At 35.6% G+C, this 25958-nt stretch overlaps 1 protein-coding gene across 7 annotated transcripts in view; it reads left to right on the forward strand.

Moving 5' to 3' along the window:
* The window catches only part of BEND5 (BEN domain containing 5), a 952584-nt gene that overhangs the window by 45426 nt on the left and 881200 nt on the right, over positions 1–25958 (forward strand). For all 7 annotated transcript variants that reach the window (XM_057401794.1, XM_057401795.1, XM_057401790.1 and 4 more), the window contains exon 3: positions 2787–2911. In XM_057401794.1, coding sequence (XP_057257777.1) covers positions 2787–2911 — 125 coding nt within the window. The remainder of the gene's footprint in view (positions 1–2786; positions 2912–25958) is intronic.

Here is a 25958-nt window from a genome sequence, read left to right on the forward strand (position 1 = left end):
TTATTTACGCAATAATCTTTTAGCGTCCTATGCCTTGCAGTGAAACTTTTTAATGATCTGTGGACTTAAAATATAAATTTAGTTACTTCTGTGTCCTTCTTTGGGAGAAATTCAATCAAAATTTGCACTCTGGTCTGTGCTGTAGATGACTTAATCCATATCTGAAATTTCTGGGATCACTGGGAGGCATGTATACCTAGTAGTTTACATGCTGGACCTAGTCCACAGTTTGTGTTCACCTAGCTTGCTGCCTTAGAGGATCCACCAGAATCACATGTACAACTCCGCTTGAAGTGACTTGGTGTGTCCACACACTAAGCTTTGTCCAGAGAGAGCTCAAACCTGTGAGGCAACTGTAATCCAGCCTGTGGGGTTGAACAGCTTGGACCTGAATTCTGAAATAAATGAGGAATTTTGTTTTCCTAACAATGTCATATATGCGTGATATTTAATGAAAAATACAATAAAAAGAAGTAATTTAATTAAAGGTATTACAATGCAATAGCTTGATTTTACATTCTTACTTACTTTGGATAACAATGTGTAGGAAATTATAGCTATAATAGCAATAATAGCTATAATAACAATGATAGCTATAATAGCAATTAAGCTATGTTGGTGTGAATGATGGTGGTGGTTTGACTTAACCTGAAGCCTGTGTTGACCATGGCCAGCTGCTGGATGCCCCCCCAACCGCTCTGCCACTTGCCCTCCTCAACATCTCAAGGATGGGGGAGAAGGCAAGATGAAAAATCTTACGGGTCGAGATAAAGACAGGGAGAAGGCTCACCAATTGCCATCACAGGCAAAACAGACCTGACTGAGGGAAAACTGATTTATTTCCAGTTAAAATAGGTTTGGAGAGTGAAAAACAAAGGGGAACTAAAACAACACCTTCCCCCTAGCCTTCACTGTTCCCAGGATCAACTCCATCCCCCCCGCAGCAAGCAGAAGCAGTGCAGGGGGACGAGGGGCTGTGGTCCGTCTGTAATCATTCCTCTCTGCCATACCTCCCTCCTCACAGTGTTCCCTCGCTCCACCCTGGGCTCTTCCCATGGGCTGCAGATCCTGTCAGGAGAGCCTGCTCCAGAGTGAGTCCTCCACAGGACACTGCTCCTTTGGGAAATATCCACCTGCTCCCGCCTCTTCCCACAGGATCACTTTCCCTCCTCCTCGAACCCTGATTCTCCTCTGACTCCCTCACTCCTTTGCCTGCATGGTGGTTTTACCCTTCCTTAAACACATCATCACTGAGGTGCCACCATCTTCGCTGAGGGCCTCGGCTGTGCCCTGTGGTGGGGCAGTTGTGGTGCCGGCTCCAACCGGCTCCAACCGGTTACCTCAGAGCTCAGCCCTGCGGCCCCCACTGCCAGCACCCAGGCATGGACACCTGATGTAGCAAATGACAAGATTTATAAGAGGTATTCTAGCTGTAAAATATTACTTTTTGTTTTTTTTTGTTGTTGTTGTTTCCTCCCCCCCCCCCCCCAAATATTTCAAATGGCAAATGTATCCTTCAGGCAAGTATTTAGGAACAGATTGTTAGCATGAAGAGGTTTTCTGCAGAGGGAATTAGGGAAGGGAATTTTCTCCTCAAAAGAAGAATGTGGGTAGGAAAGTACAGGATAACATTAAAAATAAGGAAGACTAAAAATGTTCAATTAGTAAAGCCAGAAACAATTTAGGATAAGGAAGAAATCCTGCAAATATATTGATGAACAGGGTTGAAAATGGGGTTTTCTCGCTGCTTTTGAGACTTGTGCTCATACTAATAGCCTGTTACCAATGACCAGTCACATTGACTGAAGTGGACTTGCAGAGCTCAGGTAGCTCAGATAACACTATAAGTAATTATTTGAACCAAAAAGTATCTATCTAACCCCCAAATATATAAATAACCCTCAAAATCTATCTGAAACCATAAACCCAGGTTTTCAGAGCTATTTTTTCTTAATAGGTATAATATATCATGTGAGCTAAAGCATGGCCCTGTCTTACAAGACCTGATGAGATGGGTTTTGGATTGGGTCAGGAAAATGTGAAGTCTCATTTTCGTAGTGTAGAAATGGACAGTCAAACCCCTGTCTTTAAAATACTTGGCAGACTTCAAAGGAAAAATGCCAATTTAACAATTTAAAAACACTTAGCAAGTTTTCCCAGTGTTGAACTTCATTTCTGTAGCCAGGGTGGTTGCTTGCTAAATAATGCCATAGGGGACAATGTAGCTCTGACTATATTTAAAAATATTATTCCATGAAATTCACCAGGAAAAAGCTGAAGCAAAATCTTGCAGCCTCTGTGTCTTTGGAAGGAGGTGATAGTGGCCGCAGATAGTGAAGTATTAAGGTAGCTTTTGAACCACAAAGAAAGTGAAGGCTGGCCCATCTATGGGGAGAGAGGGATGCTCGGAGAACCAGCCAGAGAATGAAATCCATACAGGTGGGGGCTAAAAGAGGTGCAGAGGGGAGGGTAGGGGGAGGAAAGGGAAACAAAAGGATGTTAGGACACTTAAGTAGAATACTCAGATAAGTGAAGACAAAAAGTCAACTTGATCAAATAATAAAAATCCAATTTGTCTTCTTTTTGGTATATTAATATGCATGTAACTCATTGGTATGTATTTTATTTTGTGACTATGATTAAGTCTTTTAATAATAATTCTGAACTGTTACAAGGGTTATTATACTAGTATGTTTTAATCAACAGAGGCAGAAGGTCTTACATTTTTTCTCAGTGTAGTTCCAGTCATTCATTAATATTCATTCTTTTTCATATGTTCTTGGTAGGTAACCTTGGACGGGTGGACCACATCACAGAGTTCGAGTATGACCTGTTCATTAGACCAGATACTTGTAACCCACGCTTTCGAGTTTGGTTCAACTTCACTGTTGAAAATGTAAAAGAGTCACAGGTAAGTTATACTAAAGTAGATAGCATGACAGCTTTAAAAATTGCTTACTCCAGAATATAGTTTCATAAACAAAAAGAGATGATATCCAGCATTTATAAGTACAAATTTACTGTAAAATATATTTTCATTCTTTGAATTTTTGTAAGTAAAAGGAGACTTCAGCATGACTGGATATCACCGTGGTTTTCAGCTATCCAAGACACATAATTACAAAGGCAGCATAACGTTTTCCACCTAACTGGAGTTGTATTAGTAAAAGCTGCGATATGTTTATGTTAATATGTGCAAACCAAATATATCTGTTAATACATGAAAAAGAAGTCCATCATAGCTGTTCAAGTATTATCACTCATTTAATACATGCAGAACAATGTATTACTCTAGTGACTTGTAGAGTTGCCTGCCAATGTGTCCCTTGTGAAAGAGGTTTGAATGTGAAACAACTTGATAGGCAACTATTTCACCTGCTTTTAAAGGATGTTTATTTGCAGTAAAAAAAATTTGCATGAGAAAGAAACTTTCTTGCTCCATTTTCTCACTTATCTTTAAGAAAAAAAAGAAGTTATGTACATTCACTTTGACAAACCAAAAACGATTTAATTCCACTTTTCACACCCACCTTGTGTTTTATTCTGGTGTTCTGTCTTAGTTTATCATAATCAGACTGTCATTTTCACTTAATGGAAAGAAAACATATTTAGTAAGAGAAAAAAACTGCAGAAGCTTGATATTGGTATTCCTGCGAGACTAATATCTTAATACCCACCACTGTACCATTCCTGTTACAACTAGAAATCATCAAATTGTTTATCTGTTTTCCTGGAGCCTGATACTTTATCAGACAGACCCTTTCCTCTGCTGTGCCTTACTCATCTATGATCAAATTATATAGTCATGAGAAGAATGGGAATCTGTCTCAAGGATGCAAAGAGATCTGGTAGAAAGATACAATATATATCTAGTGCTTACAGGATATTTGTTTTCATGGTTGTCTACATGAAAGAGAATGGTTTCACTATTAAGTTTGACTTGTGAGGTCTGTTTTTATAATGTGTGTTCCTATAATCTTTTTTTCATCTCTCCAATTTCCGTTAAAATGAGACCTGCATGAACGTAATCTAGTCTGGAACCTTTTTTAGGTCTTTGTACTAGAGGACACTGGCAGTATTAGTCATTGCAGCTGAGCTATATTAAATGAATGTTAGAAATTGCTACATCAAACATACTGTGCAATCTGGTTTGTGCATTTTAGTTATAGTCTTTTATGTATTACTAAAAGATAATAACAAGGAAACTCATACTAATCAGTGTTGCTTAAAAATGTTGCAGTAATACACAGGTAACTTTGATCACTTTATGTGTAAATGTAGATCTTTTAATAACTCTATATAAATAATTACCTGTATAATATTATATTTATTTTGATGTATCATATAGGTGATGTGGGACAAAGGCAGATCCAGGTCTGGTTTCAGCCGTTTAAATGAGGATTCAAAAGGAGTAGCTGCTTTTATTACTTTTATATATCATCTGTATTACATTTCCTTCTCACTGTTCTTCATCCTTCTGCTTCAAATTCTTACACAACTTTCTTTACTTAGATTTGAAGACTGTCTTCTCATTATATCTCCGCTTTTGTATGACGTTTCACACTAAAGCTTTTTCTCAGAAAGAAATTCATTTCAGTAGTATCATCAAGAAAACAAGAAACCTTCCTTTATTAACTGCATTAGAAATTATCCATTCTGTTTTTCTCTTGTTGCATCAGACCAATCATTGACATCCAGCAGTGGACAAATGGATTAAAAAATGAATGAAGAAGACAGAGTGTAAAAACAACAGCCATACAAATTCTAGGAACACAGAATTTTACCGTATGTACTTATGATTTAGGTTTCAGTTCTACTATGATAGTAGTGCAGTTTTTGCAATTCGATTAGTGTAGTATTTTGTTATGAATGCAGCAATAGATAAAAGACCTACCAGAACTTTAAGTATTTAAGTATTTTTCCACTTTGGGGCTTTTGGACTTTCATCATAAATGAAAATGTGAACAGCAGGTTGAAGGAGGTGATCTTGCCCCTCTACTCTGCTCTTGTGAGACCTCACTTGGGAGCACTGTGTGCAGTTCTGGTGCCCTCAATATAAGGACATGGAGCTGTTGGATCAAGTCCAGAGGATGGCCATAGGTATGTCAAGGGGCTTGAATATCTCCTGTAGGAAGACAGGCTGAGAAATTCAGGGCTGTTCAGCCTGGAGCAGAGAAGACTGCGTGGAGACCTCATAGCAGCCTTCCAGTATCTGAAAGGGGCCTACAAAGATGCTGGAAAGGGACTCTTCATCAAGGACTGTAGTGATAGGACAAGGGGTAACGGGTTTAAACTTAAACAGGGAAAGTTTGAGTTAGATATAAGGAAGAATTACTTTACCGTGAGGGTGGTGAGGCACTGGAACAGGTTACTCAAAGAAGTGGTAAATGCTCTATCCCTGACAAGTTGGACATGAGCCTTGGGCAACATGATCTAGTGAAAGGTGTCCCTGCCCATGGCAATGGGTTTGGGAACTACATGATCTTAAGGTCCTTTCCAGCCCTAACCATTCCATGATTCTATAAGTGAATCTGCCCAGCACTTTGATAATTAGCCCAGATTTCCAAGGACACAATGCTTATATGATCATACTGTCTACTTGCTAGCTGAGGTTTTTGTGTGGCTCTTGATCTTTCTCCTCTCCTTTCTCCTTTAATATCTTCTTAACTCTGGCAGTTTCAGCACCCCTGGACAGGGATTCCTGTAAGTTTCAGGAAAGCATGCTGCCTAATGGGCAAGAGACCCTTTAGTGTTCCCACTGGCAGACAGGCTATATTATGCGGTCATTTGTTATTAAACATCAGAGAATCCACAGAGGAGATGCCTAGGAGAAAGTACATATTGGAATTTGCATTTTTAAGATACTGGAGAATACAACCATGAAATCCAAATCCATAGTAGTTTTGCTTCTTGCAGAACTTCTTTGTTTTATTATTATTATTCCTCTTCCAGTTCCTTCAATATCTTCTTTATAATGTGGAACTTAAAATTCAATGGACAATTCTGAGTATACTAACATCCCAACTTGCAGAGAAGGGACTGTAGTCCCTTTGCACTGTTCCTGTCTTGGTATAGACAGCTGAAAATTGCAGCAGCCTTTTGTTGCTGAATCACTATGGAAACTCATGCCCAGTGTGTTTTTCACTATCATACATAAGTCTTTTTCAGAATGATTGCTTCCTTCCTCCTGTTAGTTATGTCTTAGGTTACTGTTGTGCTTCAGTAACAAGGGCAGGTAATAGAGCTAAGTTCTGTAGCTCAGCAGGGAGAACCCTAATCTTTTCAGAATTATTTTTAGACTTTTATTATAAACTCAGTGTTTTTTTGATGTTCATTTCCCTATGTTATGGTAGAACCAGTAGGCTATTTGTTTTTTTTTTTTTATTTAGAAGTTGGTAAATTAACTTCTTCCTCATTATGATTTGGATTTCTACATCAGACATTTTATGCTGCTAGTTTTATTTTATAATTTTTCAGCAAGGAAAACATCAAAAGAAATAGCTAATGGTTAATATTTAGGGGAAAAAAGAACCATCATGTAAGATACCTGAGAGATGTAAAATTTGATCTTTTGGTCTCTTCACATGGTTTCTGACTTGTGAGTCTGTTGATAAGATTGGAGTTGTGGATTTTTTTTTCTCATTTGTTCAGTGAATTCAGTTAGCACCAATTTTGGGCAAAAACCAAACCGAGACACAAAGAAACCGATATGTTATATATAAGGACTATAATCATGCAATGACTACTCTTACAATAACCATGAAAGAGAGAATAAAGGAAATAGGATTTGCTGTGGAACATGTGGTCTCATGGGCAAAGCCTCCAGTTTCTTTGTGGATATACATGTCCCAGGCTGCTATTTCTGGATAATGCTCTTTATTGGTTTGTTTCCTATTAACTTCAGTCGTGGCCCTTACAACACTGTCTGCAATTTGGCTAAATTCCTTCTCTGTGCAACCAGAAATTGGATGAACAAATGTCATTTCCAAATTGCATTGCAAGTGTTTATAAATAGACACTGCTTCAGGTGCATGATTACTTCTGAACTAGAATGTCTTTAAAGGTGTTAGTAGCAACAGTGATTCATTTGAGATTTGGGTAAAAAAAAGAAATGTGTGTACGTGCAAAAAATTATAAAAATATGCTAGTTTACCAATATTGGAGGATTTTACAGGTGAAAAGAATGATTATTTCTCTTGGGGATGTAGCCAGAAATTTTAAAGTAGGTGGCCAGAAATTTTAAAGTAGGTGACGCTCACTGTTCCAGACACTGGAGCCACACTAGAAAAGAATCTCTGTCCTGGAAAAGAAAGATAGGAGTTGCATACAACTGAAGTGATGAAAGTATTAAAAAAATATCTGTGAAGATTTTAGTTACCCTAACAAACAGCAGCCATATTATACCAATCAGTAATGAACATCTAGGCCACATGGTATATTCTGTATGTGTATGTACCCTAAACAACTCTGCCGTGATGAATCATGTTCAGAAATGGTATTTTCACCGAGATTAAAAAAAGAATTTCCAACATAAGGGGTTTCCTAATAGTGCCAAATTTTGTTCTGTAAGTGTTGATAAACACATTTGGAGTTCTTCATCACAAAGGTACTGACAAAATATACCAAAAAAGATGAGGAGAAGAACGGGTATTTGGCAGCTAAGATTTGATCGTTACTTACAGTTAATAAATCGATCCAGACTGAGGTCAAAATCAAAGAACCAAATGTTATTTACTTCAAAGGCATTCTCCCTGTTACATCAGTTGCAGTTGGATTGAGGCTAGAATTTTGACTCAAGATTATTTTCTTTTTTGTTATGTATATGTATGGATCAGGAAAAAGGATAGCCTGTTCTTCTTTAGGAATTTAAGTGGGATGCCAGGGTCAGACAGATAATGTCATAGCTGGACATTTTTATGAACGTGTGGAGCTCTCTTTTATTTTGTCCTGCACTGTTTTATAAAATAAAAAAGGCTGTAAAATCTTTGTTGTCTTTAATGGAATAGTTTTTCAGGAGCAATTTATTATTGAAATCAGATTTTATAGTTTGTTCAGGCCTCTTATTACTGTCCTAAAACAACGCAATGATCCTTAGTGGACAACTGTTTGTGATGTTTCAGATGTGATTGTATAAAGATACGAATAATTTGTGTATAGGGAGGGATAATGTCTTTCATTGTACCAGTTGATGCATTTTGGAGGAACATGGAGAAATAAAGCAAAACCAGGCATGATCTGAGGTACTCAACTGCTTTTTCTGTTGTAAGAACTCATCATGCAGTTAATTCCTTCAGAAGCTGCCTCCGAAGATGGAGTACGGATGACATCAAAAGCAGTCTACAGTTGGAAACAGGCTACCCTTTTACTTTTTTCTTCTTAAGCAGACATTCTTCACTCTACTGTCATTTGATGATATGTTACTGGTATCAAGATGCATTATAACATCTAACAGTCTTTCCAGTTTATCTTTTTAGAAGACAGCTATTTTCTTTACTGTGCATCAAAGGCTATACTGCATTTACCTGGCTTTTGAAAATGCATGTATAAAAGTTGAGATGTTTTTGTAAAGGTGTACAGTTCTGAAATTTGGAAGAATTCCATAATGCATTTTTTGACTTGCAACGTTTTCTAAGAAATCTGATATATGTATTTTCTGTCATGTGTTTCATTACATATACCATCTTACTAAATTAGTCATAAGGCATTCGTTCTTGAATAGCTTGCATCAGTAATGTATTAATACTCTTAACGGTCAGCTCCTGTAATCTCTCTATAATAATTTGTGAGGAGAATTGCTACGTTATTTAAATTTTACCTGTTTTGGGAGACTTCAGCTGTTACCTATCTTTATGTGCTCTTCTTATGTTAATTTTTAGTGTGCTACAAAGATACCTCTACCTCTTCCTTTATTTTGGTATTTTATTCACCCTTTGCACAGGTAGACAAAATGTGATCTTTTTCATGTATCAGTTTTGTTTTGTCATACAAATTTATTTTGTTTCCTGACTTCTGGTACTTCTCTTGAAAAGGTTAAAGGTAAAGGTTACTGATACCTGTGCACTGCCTATCCAAGCATATTTAATGAATTAAAGTTTAGAAATTTGAAACTTGGGAGTTTCTAACAAATAGGCATATAGAACTAATAAGCAATCTGAACAAAGCCATCACTTGAAATGGTTTCACTGATACATCTGAATATAATCCGTGTAAGAACTAGATTACTAAGAATGCATATGTTGGACTGATTTTTGTACTCCATACAACCATCCTGCAGTGTAAAACAGCAGAGTCTTACTGGGACTCAGATGAAGTTGTGCAACATTGTCTGGTTCCAAATCAGAGTCTTGAAAGCATCAGACAAGGTCTGTGTTGCTGAAAAGATAAGTTTTAAAATTATATTGCTCTTATAAATCTGGTTTTAAAGAAGGATTTGGTTAGCTTTTAAAAGAAGCTTGCTATCTAGCAAGCTATAGCATTTCTTGTTCAAATAGGTACATTGTTTTAAATTTGCTGTTTAGAGAAAATGCACATAATTGCCTAATTCCTTTCCTCTCTTTTTATGCACTTATTAAATAGTAAACAATTAAACTGAAATTCAACTTTGTATGAAAACTTTGTGGCAGAAATTTATATCTATTACTGTTACTGCCAGGAAGGTAAAACATGGATGTAGACATAAAAGACAATCTTCATGCAAATAAGCAGAGTGCAATATAAATGTAGGACTGTTCCAGAATGGTTGAGTTTTAAATTTATCCCTGCTGCTGGGTTGATCTACTATCAAAGAAAATTAAATATTTATATTTAAATTTCATGCAAAGTTTTATGGGTGGGTAGTTTAGAGGTTTGTGTTTTTTGTTTTTTGTTTTTTTTGGCAGGAATCAGAATCTCCTATATTAAAAAGAAAATGTGTTGTAGGACTAGAGTGCTTTAGGATTTGGTCATTTGAGTTGTTGAAGCTTCATTCTAACTGATTTTATGCTGTCAAAAGACAGGAACCATTGTAAAACAACTATCAGGTGACAACTAATGTATGCAAAACTCTGTGATTGATTCCTTTTTGTTTTGCAAGTGTCATGAATTTGTATTCTAAGCATTCTTTTCAGAATGCATTTTGTTTAGCATAGATGGTATAAAAATACCAAGAAATACATGTAATTCCAGAAAGGTAGAGGTTTTGTGGATAATTTTCTGTACCAACCCATATATCAGGAGGGTATCACTCTGAGTCTGAAAGTTGGCCTTTTCTTTCCTCCCTAGGCTTTCTACTTCCCTAAATTAAGAAATATGAATCTATTTAGCGGTTCCCAAATAGGCATCTATTTGTCAGTATTTAAATTCCTGTTTCTCTATGATATTTTGAGTATCTGCTATCTCTGAGAAACACTGTGGATACTTTTCAGTTTTACTGCTGTTTTGACTTTATGGCAACTGGTGTGGAGATATTAAACAACAGTTTTCCAGGAAATTTGGTCCTGTTCTACAGATGTCAAAGTCATACCCAAGTATCAAGCTGACTTAGTCTGAATTGTCAGTCTTTACCTTTGTGCTGCTGTTCATCTATTTGGTTGAGTAAAATGAAATTAATTTTAATTTGTTTGTTAACTCTTGGTGATGAAGGCTCTCGACTCCTCTTTCTTCAAGTCCATGTTCGTATGTGTCCATTGCTAGTTCATGCATTTGAAATAGGGGTCCTTCAGTCAACAGTGATATCTGAATTCGCATCTGTGTCTTGAAAGCACTTGGGCCATTCCTCCAAAGCCATAAAGGACTGAATGGTTTTTGTCATCCCATGTTTCCAGCTCACATTGCTGTTTTGATTTTAAGATGAAACTGTAAGTAGCATCACTCTTATGAGTTTGAATTCACTGCTTATTGTAATTTTAGTATTTAGTTAGAGCAGTAGAAATTTTTTATTTATTCTTTTGTTTGTTCTTGGCTACCAAATAGTGAGTTTCAGTTCTTGAGGTGAACGTGATTTAAATTCTGACATTCATCTAAGGCCATTGGGTTTATCAGTCATTATCATTTACTGTTTTATTTTGCCTTGGAGAAAGGCATATACTGCAGAACTGTTGAAGTTATAATTCCTTTTCTAAGCAAGTTTAAAAAGGAAGTGAATTTCTCTTGAAATATTTTCATCTGGAAAAATCAGTTCCTAAAGCAGTTAAATAAATGTAATCTGAATTAGAGAATGCTTTGAAAATTCTCTAGTGTTTACTAGCTAATGTGACAACAGTTGAAACAAAATTAGAGTTATGTATTTGTATCCTTTGGGGTGTATCTATCTTTCAGAATCTAGAAGCAGCAAAAACTTTCTGTTAGTTTTTGTTTAGTTTGACAGCATCATTGTGTACTACAATGTTACACAGCATGTACTGCACTGGCAAAGTCCCTTAAAGCTATATTTGAGTCTATATGTGTATTTTATATATGCATATATGTATCTGTCTGCCTTGAAAGCATGAGAGGCTGAGCTGAGTGCATTTGGACAGTATCTTTTACATAGCTGTGGTTACTACAGGGCAAAAAGACTTTTTTTATATAGCACATGCCATTCAATTTGTTAAAAAAAGAAGGAGGAAAGATGGTGGAGCCAGATTCCTGAGGCAAATTTTGTTAAGATCTTATGGTACCATAGCAGTGATAATATGGATCCATTACTTTGTATAAGGGAAGGGCTTGAGTGTCTGAAACCATAGTGGATTATTGCAAAGGAGCCTTTGAACTTTTTAAAAGTAGTTTCACTGATCTCTGTGATGGAAGGTGATGCAATTTTGTTGGAAGTCAAAAGTGCACAGGGTTAGATGATACATATAGTGATTGAAGCAATTATTTATTTACTGAGGAAGCCATATGAAATGTTAATTAAATAAAGAAACAAAGTGATGACATTTAAAATAGATTGCATGTTCATCTCAACATTTTAAAAAAAGAATAATCAATTGAACAGACTGCAGTTTTGAAGAAAAATAATTTTGCCATTTTGGAAACTTGTGCCTATATTGGTCATGTATAAAATTAGATTTATAAATGATGATTCTTCCAAGTTGGAATCCTTTCAAGTACATATAATTTTATTTTGGATCAATAATTCAGTTGTGCTTGGAATAGATTGAGGGTGTATGTGAAGCTTTGGTAAGTGCAATACAGTGTGCATCTCCATGAAATTATCCAAAGCTGTCATGACATGTATCATCCTTTAAAGCATAATGAATACAGATAGGTTAGCAAACATAGACAGTGTTCAGTGTTAGCAAAACAACTGCTGTCCTGGTGAAATATCCTCTCTTGGCAAGACAGTGTTAAATTTATAAACTTTTTCTGTTGCAGGTGTCTCTAAGAACATTTTAGATGTCAGTGCGTGGTAATTATTGCATGCATACTCTATGTTTCAGATTTAACACTGGCTTTTGCTTCCAGGAAACTAATGGCCAGGTGTGTTTAATTTCATATTATGGTGACATCTGTCACTCAAAATGTCAAAAATACATTATAAATGCCATAAACAAAATCAGCACTATGATGATCTTGATGTCAGGGATGTGACAGGATTACTTTTCTGTCAGTTTAAAAACTTTTTTATTTATGATTAAATACCCCTCTTTTTTTCAGTCTCAGTGGTAATTGTCTTCCATGCAAATTTGCTTTCATTCTGCTTTTATTACCGAAGATCCTTTACATCACAATGCAGAAGCACAGAACTTAAGTATAAGAAAAAATACTTACACTAAATGTTTTAAGCTTTCCCAATTTTTGATTTTTGTATCTTTCTTATGCAGAAACACTCTGTATTTGAGCCATGGCATTTTGAGATACTGGAACCTGAAGAAAAAAACAAACCAAAATATATGTAGGTTAATTCATGTTACTGGGGGAGGGAAACCATTTGCACTTTAAATGACAGGGCAGAAAAAGAGAAGGTAGTGCTGAGAAGCTGTAGAAAGTTGTGTGTTTTCTTTCCACCAAGGAAGCCTAAGAATGAAATAGTAGATATTCTATAAGAGGTAATTAGTTTGGAATTAGTTAGGAAAAAGCAGTATTCTGCCTGATGATTGTGGTTGAATGTGTTGAGCATATGGCTCCAGTAATCCTCTATTCTGCTATCAACTGTTGGCAATGGAACTAAAGAGCTACATCTTGTAACACAATTCCTTCATTATTGTTTTATGCTGCCTGTGATTTTAACATGAACCCGATATGAACCCAATAATGGGTCACTGTGCACAGAGTGTCCTTACATATCTATACCTTAAAATAAGTGAAAGAAAAAGCAGAGAATACTTGAATTTTGATAATGAAAATGAGAAACAGAAAATAGGAAATTTTAGTATTGAGAGGATAAATGAATTCCTGAAAGTTAGTGTTGTGTTTTAGTGTAGGCAGTAAGAGCCTCCCTCTTTGCTTCTGTGGAACCTGTTAAAATGGAGGAAAGGTGCTGTGAAGAGTGGTAAATCTTTCACTGATCTTGAGCAACTATTAGCTCCATCAGAATCAGATACCAGGTGCCAAAAAGATTATTGTGCTTTGTTGAAAAGATTGCACATTTGAGAAAACCTCTTAGTGTGGATTTCTTGTCTTTATCAACTACTAACTCATTTTTAATCCCAGCATTCAGCAAAATATTCAGCAATTTTCTTAAACACCCAAATGTAACTCAGGGTTTGCGAATCCAAACCATACAGTTCTTGGATTGTACAAGAGAGGCGCTGAGTAAGTCTTGATTGAATTAACCTGTCTCACTAAAGATGATAGAAACTTTTCTTCTTTGTAGCGTATAGTGTCAATACTGTTCATTCCAGGAGATAGGCAGTACTCCAGAACATGGAACGAACTGCCCTGTGATCCTGAAGGAGACTAGTCTGATAATGGAAAGATGGTGAAAAAGCGATCCACTGTCATCCTTCCTCCCAGTGCCCTTGATCCCACTGTTTCTACAGCCACTGTAATTAACTCTATCTTCTCACTTATGCTATTTTCTTGGTTGTGGCTTTACCGTGAAAGTAAAGAGTCGGCACAGCAGGTCAGATTAAGAAGCTGTGTAGTCTGGTGTCCTAGTCTGGTATCTGGTATCTGGTATCCTAATCTAGACAATGGTCAGTAGCTGATGCTTAAAAAGATATTAGTAATAACTAGGAAAGTATAAAATAACCCTTACGTTCAGTTCCTGTGTCAGTGGTACAGGCAAGACTGACCTGCGTGTTACAGGGTGCGTGAGTTACAGGAAAACCCTGGCACCCTCTAGGCCAGCCTTGCAATTTTTCCTCACGCATTGTGTATTGTGGTACCTCAGAACTGTGAGTTCTCACCAGTCTAAATGGTGCAGGCTGTTAGAAGTCACCAGTTCATTGTAATGGTTGCCTCCAGATTGGTGTTTTTAGCAGGCATAGGTGAACTTTATCACTCATATCATCCTCATTTAATCTGATCAAATTTATTGTGATTTTGCAGCCCAATTATGCAGTTTGTATAAATGTGTTAATCTTTTTTTAAAATAACCTGATTAATAGTTATTTTTTGTTGTTATTAGGAATGTTAATAATTTTATTCTGCTTTCTTCAATTGTGATTTTATAAACTTCATATTTCCCCTTATTCATACAGTTTACTCAAGTTAGTGAATTTTAGTGTATTTAGTTTCTTCTTCTGCACTCCTCCCATCTCTGCTTGGAGGAGCTTTAAAAAGCCTGGATATTTTCTATGTTTGCCAATAATTTTGAAAAACAGATAAGGATATTTTCTAGGAAAAAAAAAGATATATATATGCACATCAAATTGAGTTCTGCACAAAAAGTTGTGGGTTTTTCTGTTGCTTGGTTGTTTTTTTTCTTCCATTAGGATCTGAAAATAGCATTTGTCTGGTTTATGGTAGAATGAGGTAGCATAACTCCCATTGATTGCAGAGGTAGCAAAGTTCTATTTATCAAAGGTCCAATGTTAAATGCCCCTGAAAATTCCATCTTAATTAAATATCTTGTTCGATTGCTATACTGCTTCTAAGTGAATGCTTAAATTTATAGAATTCCGGAGGTATCAAACATTAAGATACATATTTTCCATTTTTTTTAAGGGACAGAGAGTAAAATACTCATGGTTTGTAGCTACTTTTCTTTGGAAGATTTACTGTAAAGATGACCCAAGGTATATATAGTTAAAAATTATGTTTCTTCAAACAAAACATATTTTAATCCTTCTTTTGAAGAGGCTGTGGAACACTCCGTAAAGCGAGTGTGCAGGTTTTTGCCATCAGAAATTAAGGGAAAATAACACTGGGCTTATATACTGACCCATAAGTAGAACTTCTGTGTTTTTAATACATAACATGGTATATTAAACTCTGTACAATTACATTGATTGAGTAGAGTTACATCGCTATACTATCTGGCCTGTAAACCTTAAACAGACAATATCTGCTGTTACACCACTGCTCATGATGGCTCTGATAATCTTTTTGTGAATTGAGAAGCTGTATGGAAGCTTCTAATTTTCATAGTAGCACTACCATGATGAACTGTAGCTCCTTACTGTAAACTGATGGCAGCTGTTAATACTATTACAGGCAGAGACTTTTTATTTAAGGGAAACATTAGGCAGTAACTGGTAGATTTCTGACACAGTATTACATAAAGCTTCCTGTTAGGAAGGAGAGCAAAGAGAAATGGATTTGAACCCATTAGTATCAGAATTACGTGTCAAAAAGCTAGAGCAGAGTTCAATTTATTTCTGCAATAAAGTGTAAGCTAGAGATTGACTTGACAATTATTTTACCTTACATTGCTTTGGTTGTTCTGAGATGACTATTCCAACATCAAATCATCTTGTTTGGACATCTTTTACTGAATAACATGCTAGTCTAAATATGCATTATATTATGTAGGAGCTAAAACTCAGAAGGTTTTTCAAGTAGAAATGAGTTTTTTATTACTATTTTTACTAAAGGATGTATATACAGTGAAACATATTCAGTGTAGATTTAAAACAACTGCATGTGTTCCTGCTAAATCTGCTGTGTGTTGTTGAGTAGGGTTTACATTGTCATTGAAAGGATAATCTTTCTGAAGCTTTTAGTAGCTTGGTATAAGCAATATAAATAATCTGCCCCAAAACATTTGTCTCCTCTAAGCCAGTCACTGAGCAGGGTTGTTGCTTCTGTTTATTAGTCTCCTTTTTCCCTAATTATTTTCCAAAATAAGTCACAACAAATTAGACAACCACTTCCTTATTATAATTTTTAACTTTGAAAATAATATTTTATGAACACTTTTGCACATTTCATACGTATAGCTTCCAGCTGAACACTGAGTTCCATGAATTCAGATACTTAACCTCGCGCATTATAAGAGACTTCTGCTGGAATGGCAAATGTGACTGTATTTTTCTTGTCTTGAAATAATGATTATCTACAAAATGCTTATTTAATTTACTACGTGTGTAGCATAATTTTTTGAAGGGGTTTGTGTCCATTGTGCTTCTATTTCCTCTGAAAACTCACATGGAGCTTTACAGAAACCTTTTATTAAAATTGTTATAAGTAATGTATTCCAAGAGTGTGTGGATTCTCCTAGCAAGTTTTCATATGTCTTTGCATACCTTAATGCAGGTCTATGTCATACTCAGTGGTGATGCAGGAAAGCAGAATGCTGCTTTTGTTGAATCCTTCTCTATGTTTGTATTCTTATCTTCTGCTAACTCTGTGAGCAAAACTAATCCCAGCATCTGAGAACTACAGAGTATCGTGGGATTCATGGAAAGACATGCTCGCCCCTGGAAATTTGACACTGGTGCTGAGTACCTCCAGTGTTAGATTTAGAATTGCCTCAGAAGCCAGTTTAGACAGAATATCCTTCCTGGCAGGCATGTGGAATGGCAATTCCATGGGTTTGGAATAGCCAGAATGAAACTGCAATAACTGTACCCTGTGGGTTGTCTCTTCCCTATGGCTGCGGAAGGACCAAGCAAATTTCTTTGAAGCTGAAGTTAATGCAGCTATCTACCTAGGTAAATTGTCATGTTACATGGATTCTGTCTGGCTTTATCACAAAACTAATTTGAGTAATATATATTTATTTTATTGATCAGAAGCCTGCTCATGATAAAAATCAGTCTATAAAAAGAGACTGTATATATGCAGGAAGAGAATTTCTTTTTGCCAGGAATTTCTCATGCATAAATACAAATGAATATTCTAAATGTAAATGTTTGGCTAGATTATTCTTCAGAGACACATATTGATTTCTGTTGCCACCCTTCAGTGAGATTTAGTGTAGATTACTAGGAAACCCTTTCCAAGCGCATACAGAAAAAAATATAAAATATGATTTCTCTGACAGTCAGTGAAAAGAGACAGAGGAGACATTAACAAATTAACTGTGTTTACTCCATCTTCACCAGTATAAGAGTCTTTCAGCTTTTGCAAAACTAACTTGCTTGATGCTTATAGTACACAGGTCCATATTGTGCTTGGTGTGCTAGAGAGTATGTTTTCAAATTCATAGTTTAGCAAAAAGTGAAGCTTTACATTTCTTGATTTTAATTTGCATATCTAAATGTAGAGTTGTGGCTCCCTCACCATAGTGGGAAGTACTGTATAATTTTGCAGCTTAGACTATTCTATAATGCAAGTAGTATGAGCCTCGTGGTAAACTGTGTGTGATGGCCAAGTGTAATCCTAAAATATGTTGCATGCAGCTTCATAAATTATTGAATGTTATGGTGGGTTTGATAATTATGGATTATAATAATTTTATACTTCAGTGGTTAAATACAAATCTTGTCCTACAAATAAGATACTTTTTGCTTTTTATTTTCCTTCTTTGTTATTTAGAAGGTACAAAGATTTCAACAATTCAGTCAGACTGGAGCGTAACCTATGAAGAGTGTGTTTTTCATCAGTGTCTGACAGAGCAGGGTTTTTTCCCGAAGAGTTATCAGAAGTTTTAGTTAATCTGTTTGCTTTAAAATAAAGAAAAGCCCTGCACTTACAAACATTTTAATACTGTTTTTCACCTCTCACTTCTGCTCATCACAGTCACTTGTGTAGTCAGTCTGTTTAGTTTGCAAGTAACCCATAGAGTTAAAATTGCAGTAAATAAAATGCAGTCATTCTTATGTGAAAATAAGAACAAAAGATATGTGACACAACCTGGTAAAAACAATATCCCATATCAGAAAATGAGAAAGAAAACAGCTATAATATACTGGAGAGGAATGCTGGTCTTTGTAGGTCAGTTGTATTTTTAACTGATGCTGATCATGTGAATAGAATTAAAGTTATTTTAAAACTTTCATAATATTTTTATATCTTGCAAGCACTGTTAGATATTAGTGTTGAGTGACGTGCTATAGATGAATGATAATAAATATCAAGTTCGTTTCAGAATTGATAATAAATTATATACAGCAGCTGAACAATTTCGGGTTTCTCAGCTCTCTTAACCTACATTAATTTGTTTTGTAAATGGTTTAAAAATTATTAATGTCATGTCACTTATAAAGTACTGTTAATAAATGTTTAGTTTAACAAATATGTTTTATTATATAGGAGATAACACTACAACATTGCTGTGCATTACAATATTTTAACAAGATTTAAGTTACAATTTCTACTGTGCTTGTTCTGTAGGTAATAATAACCACACAGACTTGAAAGCAAACCTTGGCTTCTGTTCTTTCAGGGGAACAGTGATGCTTATGGTTGTATATGGTTAGTAGTAAAGTTACAGATATTAAAATTATACGCCTATGTACCTCTATTTTCTCAAAACATTTGGGAGCATTTGGAATTCAGAGTTTTTATGATCTCTCTCTGATGTACTTCAAGGAAACAAAGCAGAAAGACTTTGGGAGAAATATTAATCTTTGTGGTAAAACTGGCTCTATAAAAAGCCAGACAAGCAGAGGCATTTTAACATAATTTTCTTCTGACTTAATCTTAATTTTATCACTTTGCCAAACTGTATTCCGTTGCATGAAGTATATGCGGGAGATACTTCTGAATTTGCATTTTCATTAGATTTAACATTCAGCACCTAATGCCATAAATTTGTTTTTGAAACTCTTTAATTCCCCAGAGTGTTCCAACATATTGAATGCTATTTGCTTTGTATTATGTTGGCAGCAAATCTGCAGTGAAAATGCTGTCAATATATATTCATAGCTAACATTGTTAACTAAAAGCAATATTGTTTTTCTATTGTAAGCTGTCACAAATGTTTGGCACCCTGTTGTGGAAGCCAAAAAAATGTCAAAGAAAGGAATGAATATCTCTGAAGAAAAGTGCAGTGATCGTGTCAAGTTTTCTGTATTAAAATACATTCCTCTCTGTACAGACCTTTGCAATTTATGAAATTGTGTTTTGTAGTAAGGTAAAGTTAGAATATTGTGGGAGCATGCAGGCTGTTACAGATACTATGTTAAATGATAGAAGCATAGTAAATGATACAGCCATTTTACTTTCCAATGTAATGTAATGCTTATCAGGTTGTAAAATGTATTCTGCTAAACCCAAAGATTATTTTATTAAAAGGTGTACTATAGATGTGGAAAATGAATGAAAAATATTTTGCAGTTTTGCCTGGTTTTGAAGATGAAATGTATAATTAACAAGAACAAATGCAAAGTTTTTAATGTTCTCCTAGGGACTGTCCTTATCTTTGCGTAAGTCACACTGATTTTGTTTATTTAAATTTGTGTATTGCTTTTCTCAGTCAGTTAATCTTTTTTAATGAAACTGCTATATTTTAGTATCTCTATGCTATAATAAGAATGTCTCAGAACAAAGTATTTCAGAGAACTTCCATGGGGAGAAATGTGTGTAAGAACAAAAAGGAAAAATCTGTCTACCACACAAATAACTGTGTTAGTGCTATAAATAATAAATGCCCCTAGGTTAAAATAAGATGAATGGCAATCTTTTGTGCTACTCTTGCAAATATGTTAAGCCAGGGAACTTGTGACCTAAGCAACGTAAACAGAAACTTCTAGATGAGGTATTCAGAACAGACCCAATGAAGTTCTCTAGCCACAGACTATCTTCCTCTGGTATCAGTTGGAGCTCAGCTAATGGCAATGGAGAATGCTGTGAAAAAGGGGTGCTTGAGACCTGTGCATGGCTTTCACTGGAGTAACAGAGCTTCACAAAGATACAGATTTTCTAGTACTCTCTGCCATCCAAGGTGCCATTTTTCTATATTCACTGGAGTGAAAAGGTTAATCCATGTACAGTTAAATACTGGAAAACCAAGAAATGTTGTAATTCATGACACTTTGTTTCAATCTTTAGAAAACTGGGGTGTTTTCTGAACTTACTGAATCATATCGTGTTAAATATAGGAAACATATTTGGGGAAAATCCTAATACGTTGAATGTCCAATGTAAAGTTGAAAAAGAAACTTAAATATTCAAATCTACTGTTCAGATGCAATCATTGATGAATCTGTTTGACTGCTATTTTTCATCCAGGAATATATTGGTGATACGTATTAACACACTTTATCTTCTCTGATACTGGCACAGATCCCCGATACACACCACCTGATCATACTTGAGTTTTTCCTTGCAGTTGATTTCACCCCCCTACTTATTAAGCTTCTCTGCTTTCTGCACTGGTAGGTTCTCTGCTAGGAGAATACAGGTGCCACAAGTGATTTCACAAGGTCCCTGTTATGGATTCACTATTCTCAAATATCATCTGAGAAGTGCAAAATAACCTGAATTTCCATTGCCTTTAGTGAGATTTCTGTACTGTTAGCCCTTTGGAAAATTGGTCCTTATATTCCCTTGCACCAATCTGTATACATTCTCTCATGTACTTGCCAATCGGGTTGCATAAATTTTCACAGCTTCCTGCAGTGATAATGGAACAATGTATGACAGTGGCATAGTTGTAATGTATGCTGCAAATATCTGAGCATTATGAGGCATTTCAAAAGAAGCATCTGACACTTTATTGTCTTCAGTAAAGAAAGTAGTAGAGACAGATACTTTCTGTTCCTGTTTAGATTCCAGCTCTACGGGGTCATGTTCCTGTGTCCATTCTGAGAAGACACAAGGCAGTCACCACCCATAAATGCAGTACTTTTTTTTCTGTGATTGTCCCAGGAGAAGAGCTTCTGTCAGTAATTACTTCTTTCTCTCAGAAACTGTAAATATGATATATACCTCAACACAAGTAATGTGAGGCAGAAGTGACAGAAATACTGAAGAATGAAAGCACGTACTGATAGCTCCCTTATAATTGATGTTCACAACTGAGTTCTACAAATCATGTTTTGGGTATGTGCTAAATACTTTAAATGGTTTTCTAATGAAAAAGATAATATTTATTTTTCACTGTATATGGAAAATCTTCCTACTTCATATGTTTTGGTTTTACACTGGATGTCTTAGACATGCCTTTTACTGCCTTCACATATAAAAGTCATTTTAGGTGAAAAACAAAGCCAGTTGAATCCTGACATGGACTGAGGGGGACAACTGATCTGTCCCATGACACTCACCCTAATCACTAGAATAGTGTAGCTGACAATGCCAAGAGCCAAGGCTCAATTGCAACACAAGCAAGGAGGACAAAGCGGTCCCACAATTTTTATGGTCTAACCAAATGTGATGACTAGCAAATACTAGAGAGTTTTTTACAGAGTACATCTAAAGAAAATATGCTATGTCTGTCATAAAAATCAGAAACAGAACCTGGCATTCTGTTAAGATGGAAAAGTACAATACACTGAGTGTGCCATCTCTAATATTTTACTTTTCCTTATCCTAATAGCTAGTGTGGTCTAACTTGGAGACAGAAAGCCATGCTTCGTTAATGGGAATGTGAAACTTAGAGGGGAATTCTACGGGTGATTCCTAGAGGTGGACACCTACAGTGTCCTCTTGGTAGAGAAAGCAAGAAATGGTAGATAGTGATTTATCTCAAAATAATCTTGTTAACTATACAAAAGGGACTGATATAAGATTAAGAAAGTGACAACTTTGCATAGCCGTTTTCATTACCACACAAGAATATAAATCATCTAGAAAATGTTTTTATATTCAGAACTTATTCAGCACTCGGTATATGAAATTAGTGCTGAGAGACCATCTCACTTTAGCAAAACTGCTGATTAAATGAGGGAAATCTGGAGAGGGACTAACACAAGAAATCTGGAGAGGGACTTCTGACAAGGGCATGTAGTGTCAGGAAAAGGGGGGATGGATTTAAACTGAAAGAGGGTATATTTAGATTAGATTTAAGGAAGAAATCCTTTACTGTGAGGGTGGTGAGACACTGGAACAGAGAATTCCTGGAAGTGTTTAAAACCAGGCTGAATGGGACTTTGAGGAACCTAGTCTAGTGGAAGGTATCCCTGCCCATGGCAGTCGGGGCTTGGAACTAGATATTTTTAAGGTCCCTTCCAACCCTAACCATTCTGTGATTCTGTGGAAAGGAACCTATTAAGTATGTTTGGGTACTAAGTCAGTAAAGAGATTGAACTAGTTGTAAGCATTTCTGACTCATTATTTCTCATATTCTATGCAGCCTGATCTAGGTAACACGTTTTTCCTAAATTTCCCACTAATGTCCAAATTCTTTTTTTTTTTTTTTTGCTTTTTATCTCTTGATATTCTTCACTAATTGTCATAAATAAATAAAAAAAAACCAAAAAACAAAAACCAAATTGAAATACGCCTGATTGAAGGTATTGCTCTCTGACTCTTTTATTGGCATTCTGTATTATGACCTTACTGCAGATATTTATAAATATTCCAGGTGAATATCCAGCACATTCAAGTCTAAGAGAGACCGTGTCTTGCCCCTGCATTCCTAGTTTTCTAGGTTGTTCCATGAATCTGGGGATGCTTGAGTCTAATGTGCGTGTGGAGAGACAATATATATACAATCTATAATTACATTCACAGGCGAATAGTATCTTTTTAAACACAGTAAAAATCATCATAATTTCTTAAATAGCTCATTAGGTAGGGATTGCTAATACTGAACAGGAGATAGTACTGCATCATACAGACAAAAACGGACTAGTAGTTTTCATCCTTAGTTTGACTCTTCTTCAGTGGTAGAAAGATGCAGGGTCTTTCTGATATAGTTTATCTTATTTTGCATAACAGATTTAATCATTACTATATCCATTTTCCACAGTATCCTGTGTATTGAATCATAGAATGTTTAAATCTTGTACAGGTACGGAATAACTCTGCACAGCTCAACCTACTGTAAAGCTTTGGATTTCTATGCGCCTTTGCAGAATATTCAGAAATGCTCATGAAGATTTAGAAAACAATCTTTCATTTAATCTGGCAGTTAGATTTGTATCATTTCTAGCTATTGTTAGAATTCCTTTTTATTATTTAATATATACTGTGCAGGGGGACCTTCTTCACTATTTTACTTTTTTTACTGTTGGTGTGTTAGATATGAATTTGATGCTGCAGGAAGAATGAAGATGCATAAACTGAATTATTAATCATGCACAAATATTCGTTTCTTTTACTTTTCCACATATGGTTGTTTAAACAGTTTAAACACTTATTTTCCTTCTATTACCCTTACGTGAAATAAAATTGGATCTTTTTAATGCTTGAGAATTTAGACTTTATAAAAGATGAAGGCCTGTTGCTTTTGCCCCTTTGGAGAATTGATGTCACAGAAAGGAGCAGGGCATTTTAGAACTTTTCCTATTAGCCAGAATTATGCTTACCACTGCTGAGGAATTTATATGGACGACTCCTCCCAGGTGTGTTACCTGCTTTTTCTCCAAGAAGGAATGATTCAGAATTCTCCTCTGGGTGGCTATTGCAACAGTGGAGCACAAAGACTGAGAAATTAATAAAGTAAATAAGAAAGAGAGTAAATATAGACCAAAACTCATTTACGGTTAGAAATAAGAGAGGAATGGTATTAAGGTACATAGATGAAACAAACCAGCACTTATCCATGGTGAAATCTATAAAATGTCTTCGATTGCTCAAGGGATCTTTAGATATAGCATTATTTGCTCTATCTTATGGATGACTTGACCACCTTCACTATGAATTTTTCATGATTTTCCTGACCCAGCAGCTCTTGCCTGTGGAGAAAGTAATACAGTATTGATTTGGGTGTTAGGTTTCTGCCTTTTTTGCCACAACAGGATTTTTGTAGCCTAGAAACCTCAATCCCTGATTACTCATTAGAGACTTGAACAACTTCTCTTAGATCTTGAATGTAAAGGAAGAATCACTTGGTTACTTTTGTCATAGGTAGCTTTTGTAGTGGAATTTCATCTCATCTGGATAATGAGTGGTGTTGTTATTAAGCTTTCCTGATTGAACGGGCACTGCTAGGCCTTCACATTGTAACACACTGCTGTAGGTTTAACAATTAGTGTGTTTTCAGTAAAATTACACTGGTGAATGTGCTTAGAAGCACATTGCAAAACAGCAGAATAAGTAGGGGTCTGTCCTCTGCATTCATCCTGGCACTGATGTCTTGGTGGCTTATTTTCTATGCCTCTTGGGCATATTAGAAAATTGAAAAGAGGCCACGATGTTGCATTTTCTCATTTGAACTGGTTTTTGGTTGTTTTTTTTTTTTTTTTAAATAAAAAATCCATATCTTACGTCCTCTGAAAACTTACTCTCAGCATTGCCATGGAAACGAGATTTTTAAAAAGGACTTAACTGAAATTTAGCAGCAGTTTTTATTTCTTTGTGATTCATACTTCATAAAAATGCAAATGTCACACTATTACTTGTTTTACCTTAATATTTTATACTACCATTTAGTTTTAATTGGTCTCATGTTTTTCTTAATTAAATTTTGAGCTTCTTTGAATGACTTTAAAGTTGTACTCTGGACCTATCAAGCTTTAAATTTTGACTGTGTGACACACAATTTAAGATACTGTCATAGGAGAAAATCAATCATTTCAACCTGTAATCACAAGCACAACAAAGGATTTAGAAGATTTAAAAAACCTCTTGTCCTGACTGGACATTTCTTGGCCTTTATATTCTTCATTTCTAGTAAAGTATCACAGCAGAAAACATTTTATCATTTCTATTTCTTTGTGTTTCACTTTATTCCCTCTAACTATGTGAATTTCTTCAGAGGATAATTAATAATGCTTTCTTAAATAAAACTTTTATGCATAGTTTTCTTCAGAGTTTATGACCTTCTAAAGGTCATAAACTATCCTTCCTGAGATCTAGGCAAAGCACTTGGTTTAGCCAGGCCAGTCCTCTTCCCCACTGGCTTGGCTTTTGGCGCATTAGAGCCTTACACAATAAGCATATAGTCCTTTCATATCTTTTAAAGATCTTGGTATAAATTCTATTTTTATGTTTATATGAACAAAATTTCAAATGTATAGAAGGTGAAAATCAATGCCTTTAGTGCTTTATTCTACACTATCTTGTCATCTACACACAAAATTCTGTATTACAGCTACTCTGATTCTTTGCTTGTGTAATGAGAATCATCCATTGCACCATGTTTTCGTAAACAAAATTTGTATCATTAAGGAAACATATTGTTATGGGCCCTCACTTTCAAGTATAGCTTCATGTTAACTGCTGTAGGCAATGAAGTGTTGGTAAGAAATCCAGTTAAAGCCAGTGTCTTTTTTACAACAGTACTCTGTCCTGTGAAGCCACTATTGCTTCTGTCACTGGCATTGGAAAGAAAAAACCCGATGTGCACCATATACACTAATGGCCTCACTCAGAAATTGTTAGTGCTTACAGCCTGAGCAGTATGGATGATAGATCCCTCAGCACTGAACTGTAAATGAACTGTATTTCCCTTTTTACTGTATTTTTATGTGTATTTTGAGAATGTAAATCAACCTGGAGGAGAGTAATGTTAAATTATTCTTTACTGTAGAAAGGGAAGTGTAATCACAAAGAAAACGCAGAGCTATAGGAAAGTTTCTGCCTTGATGACTTCAGGTTTTTTACGAAGAATAAATATTAAA

The sequence above is a fragment of the Pezoporus wallicus genome, unplaced genomic scaffold (genome assembly GCF_028554395.1).
Source record: "Pezoporus wallicus isolate ANWC-B61680 ecotype Strahan unplaced genomic scaffold, APGP_CSIRO_Pwel_v1 contig_1035, whole genome shotgun sequence".
In the NCBI taxonomy this organism is placed as follows: Eukaryota; Metazoa; Chordata; class Aves; order Psittaciformes; family Psittacidae; genus Pezoporus; species Pezoporus wallicus.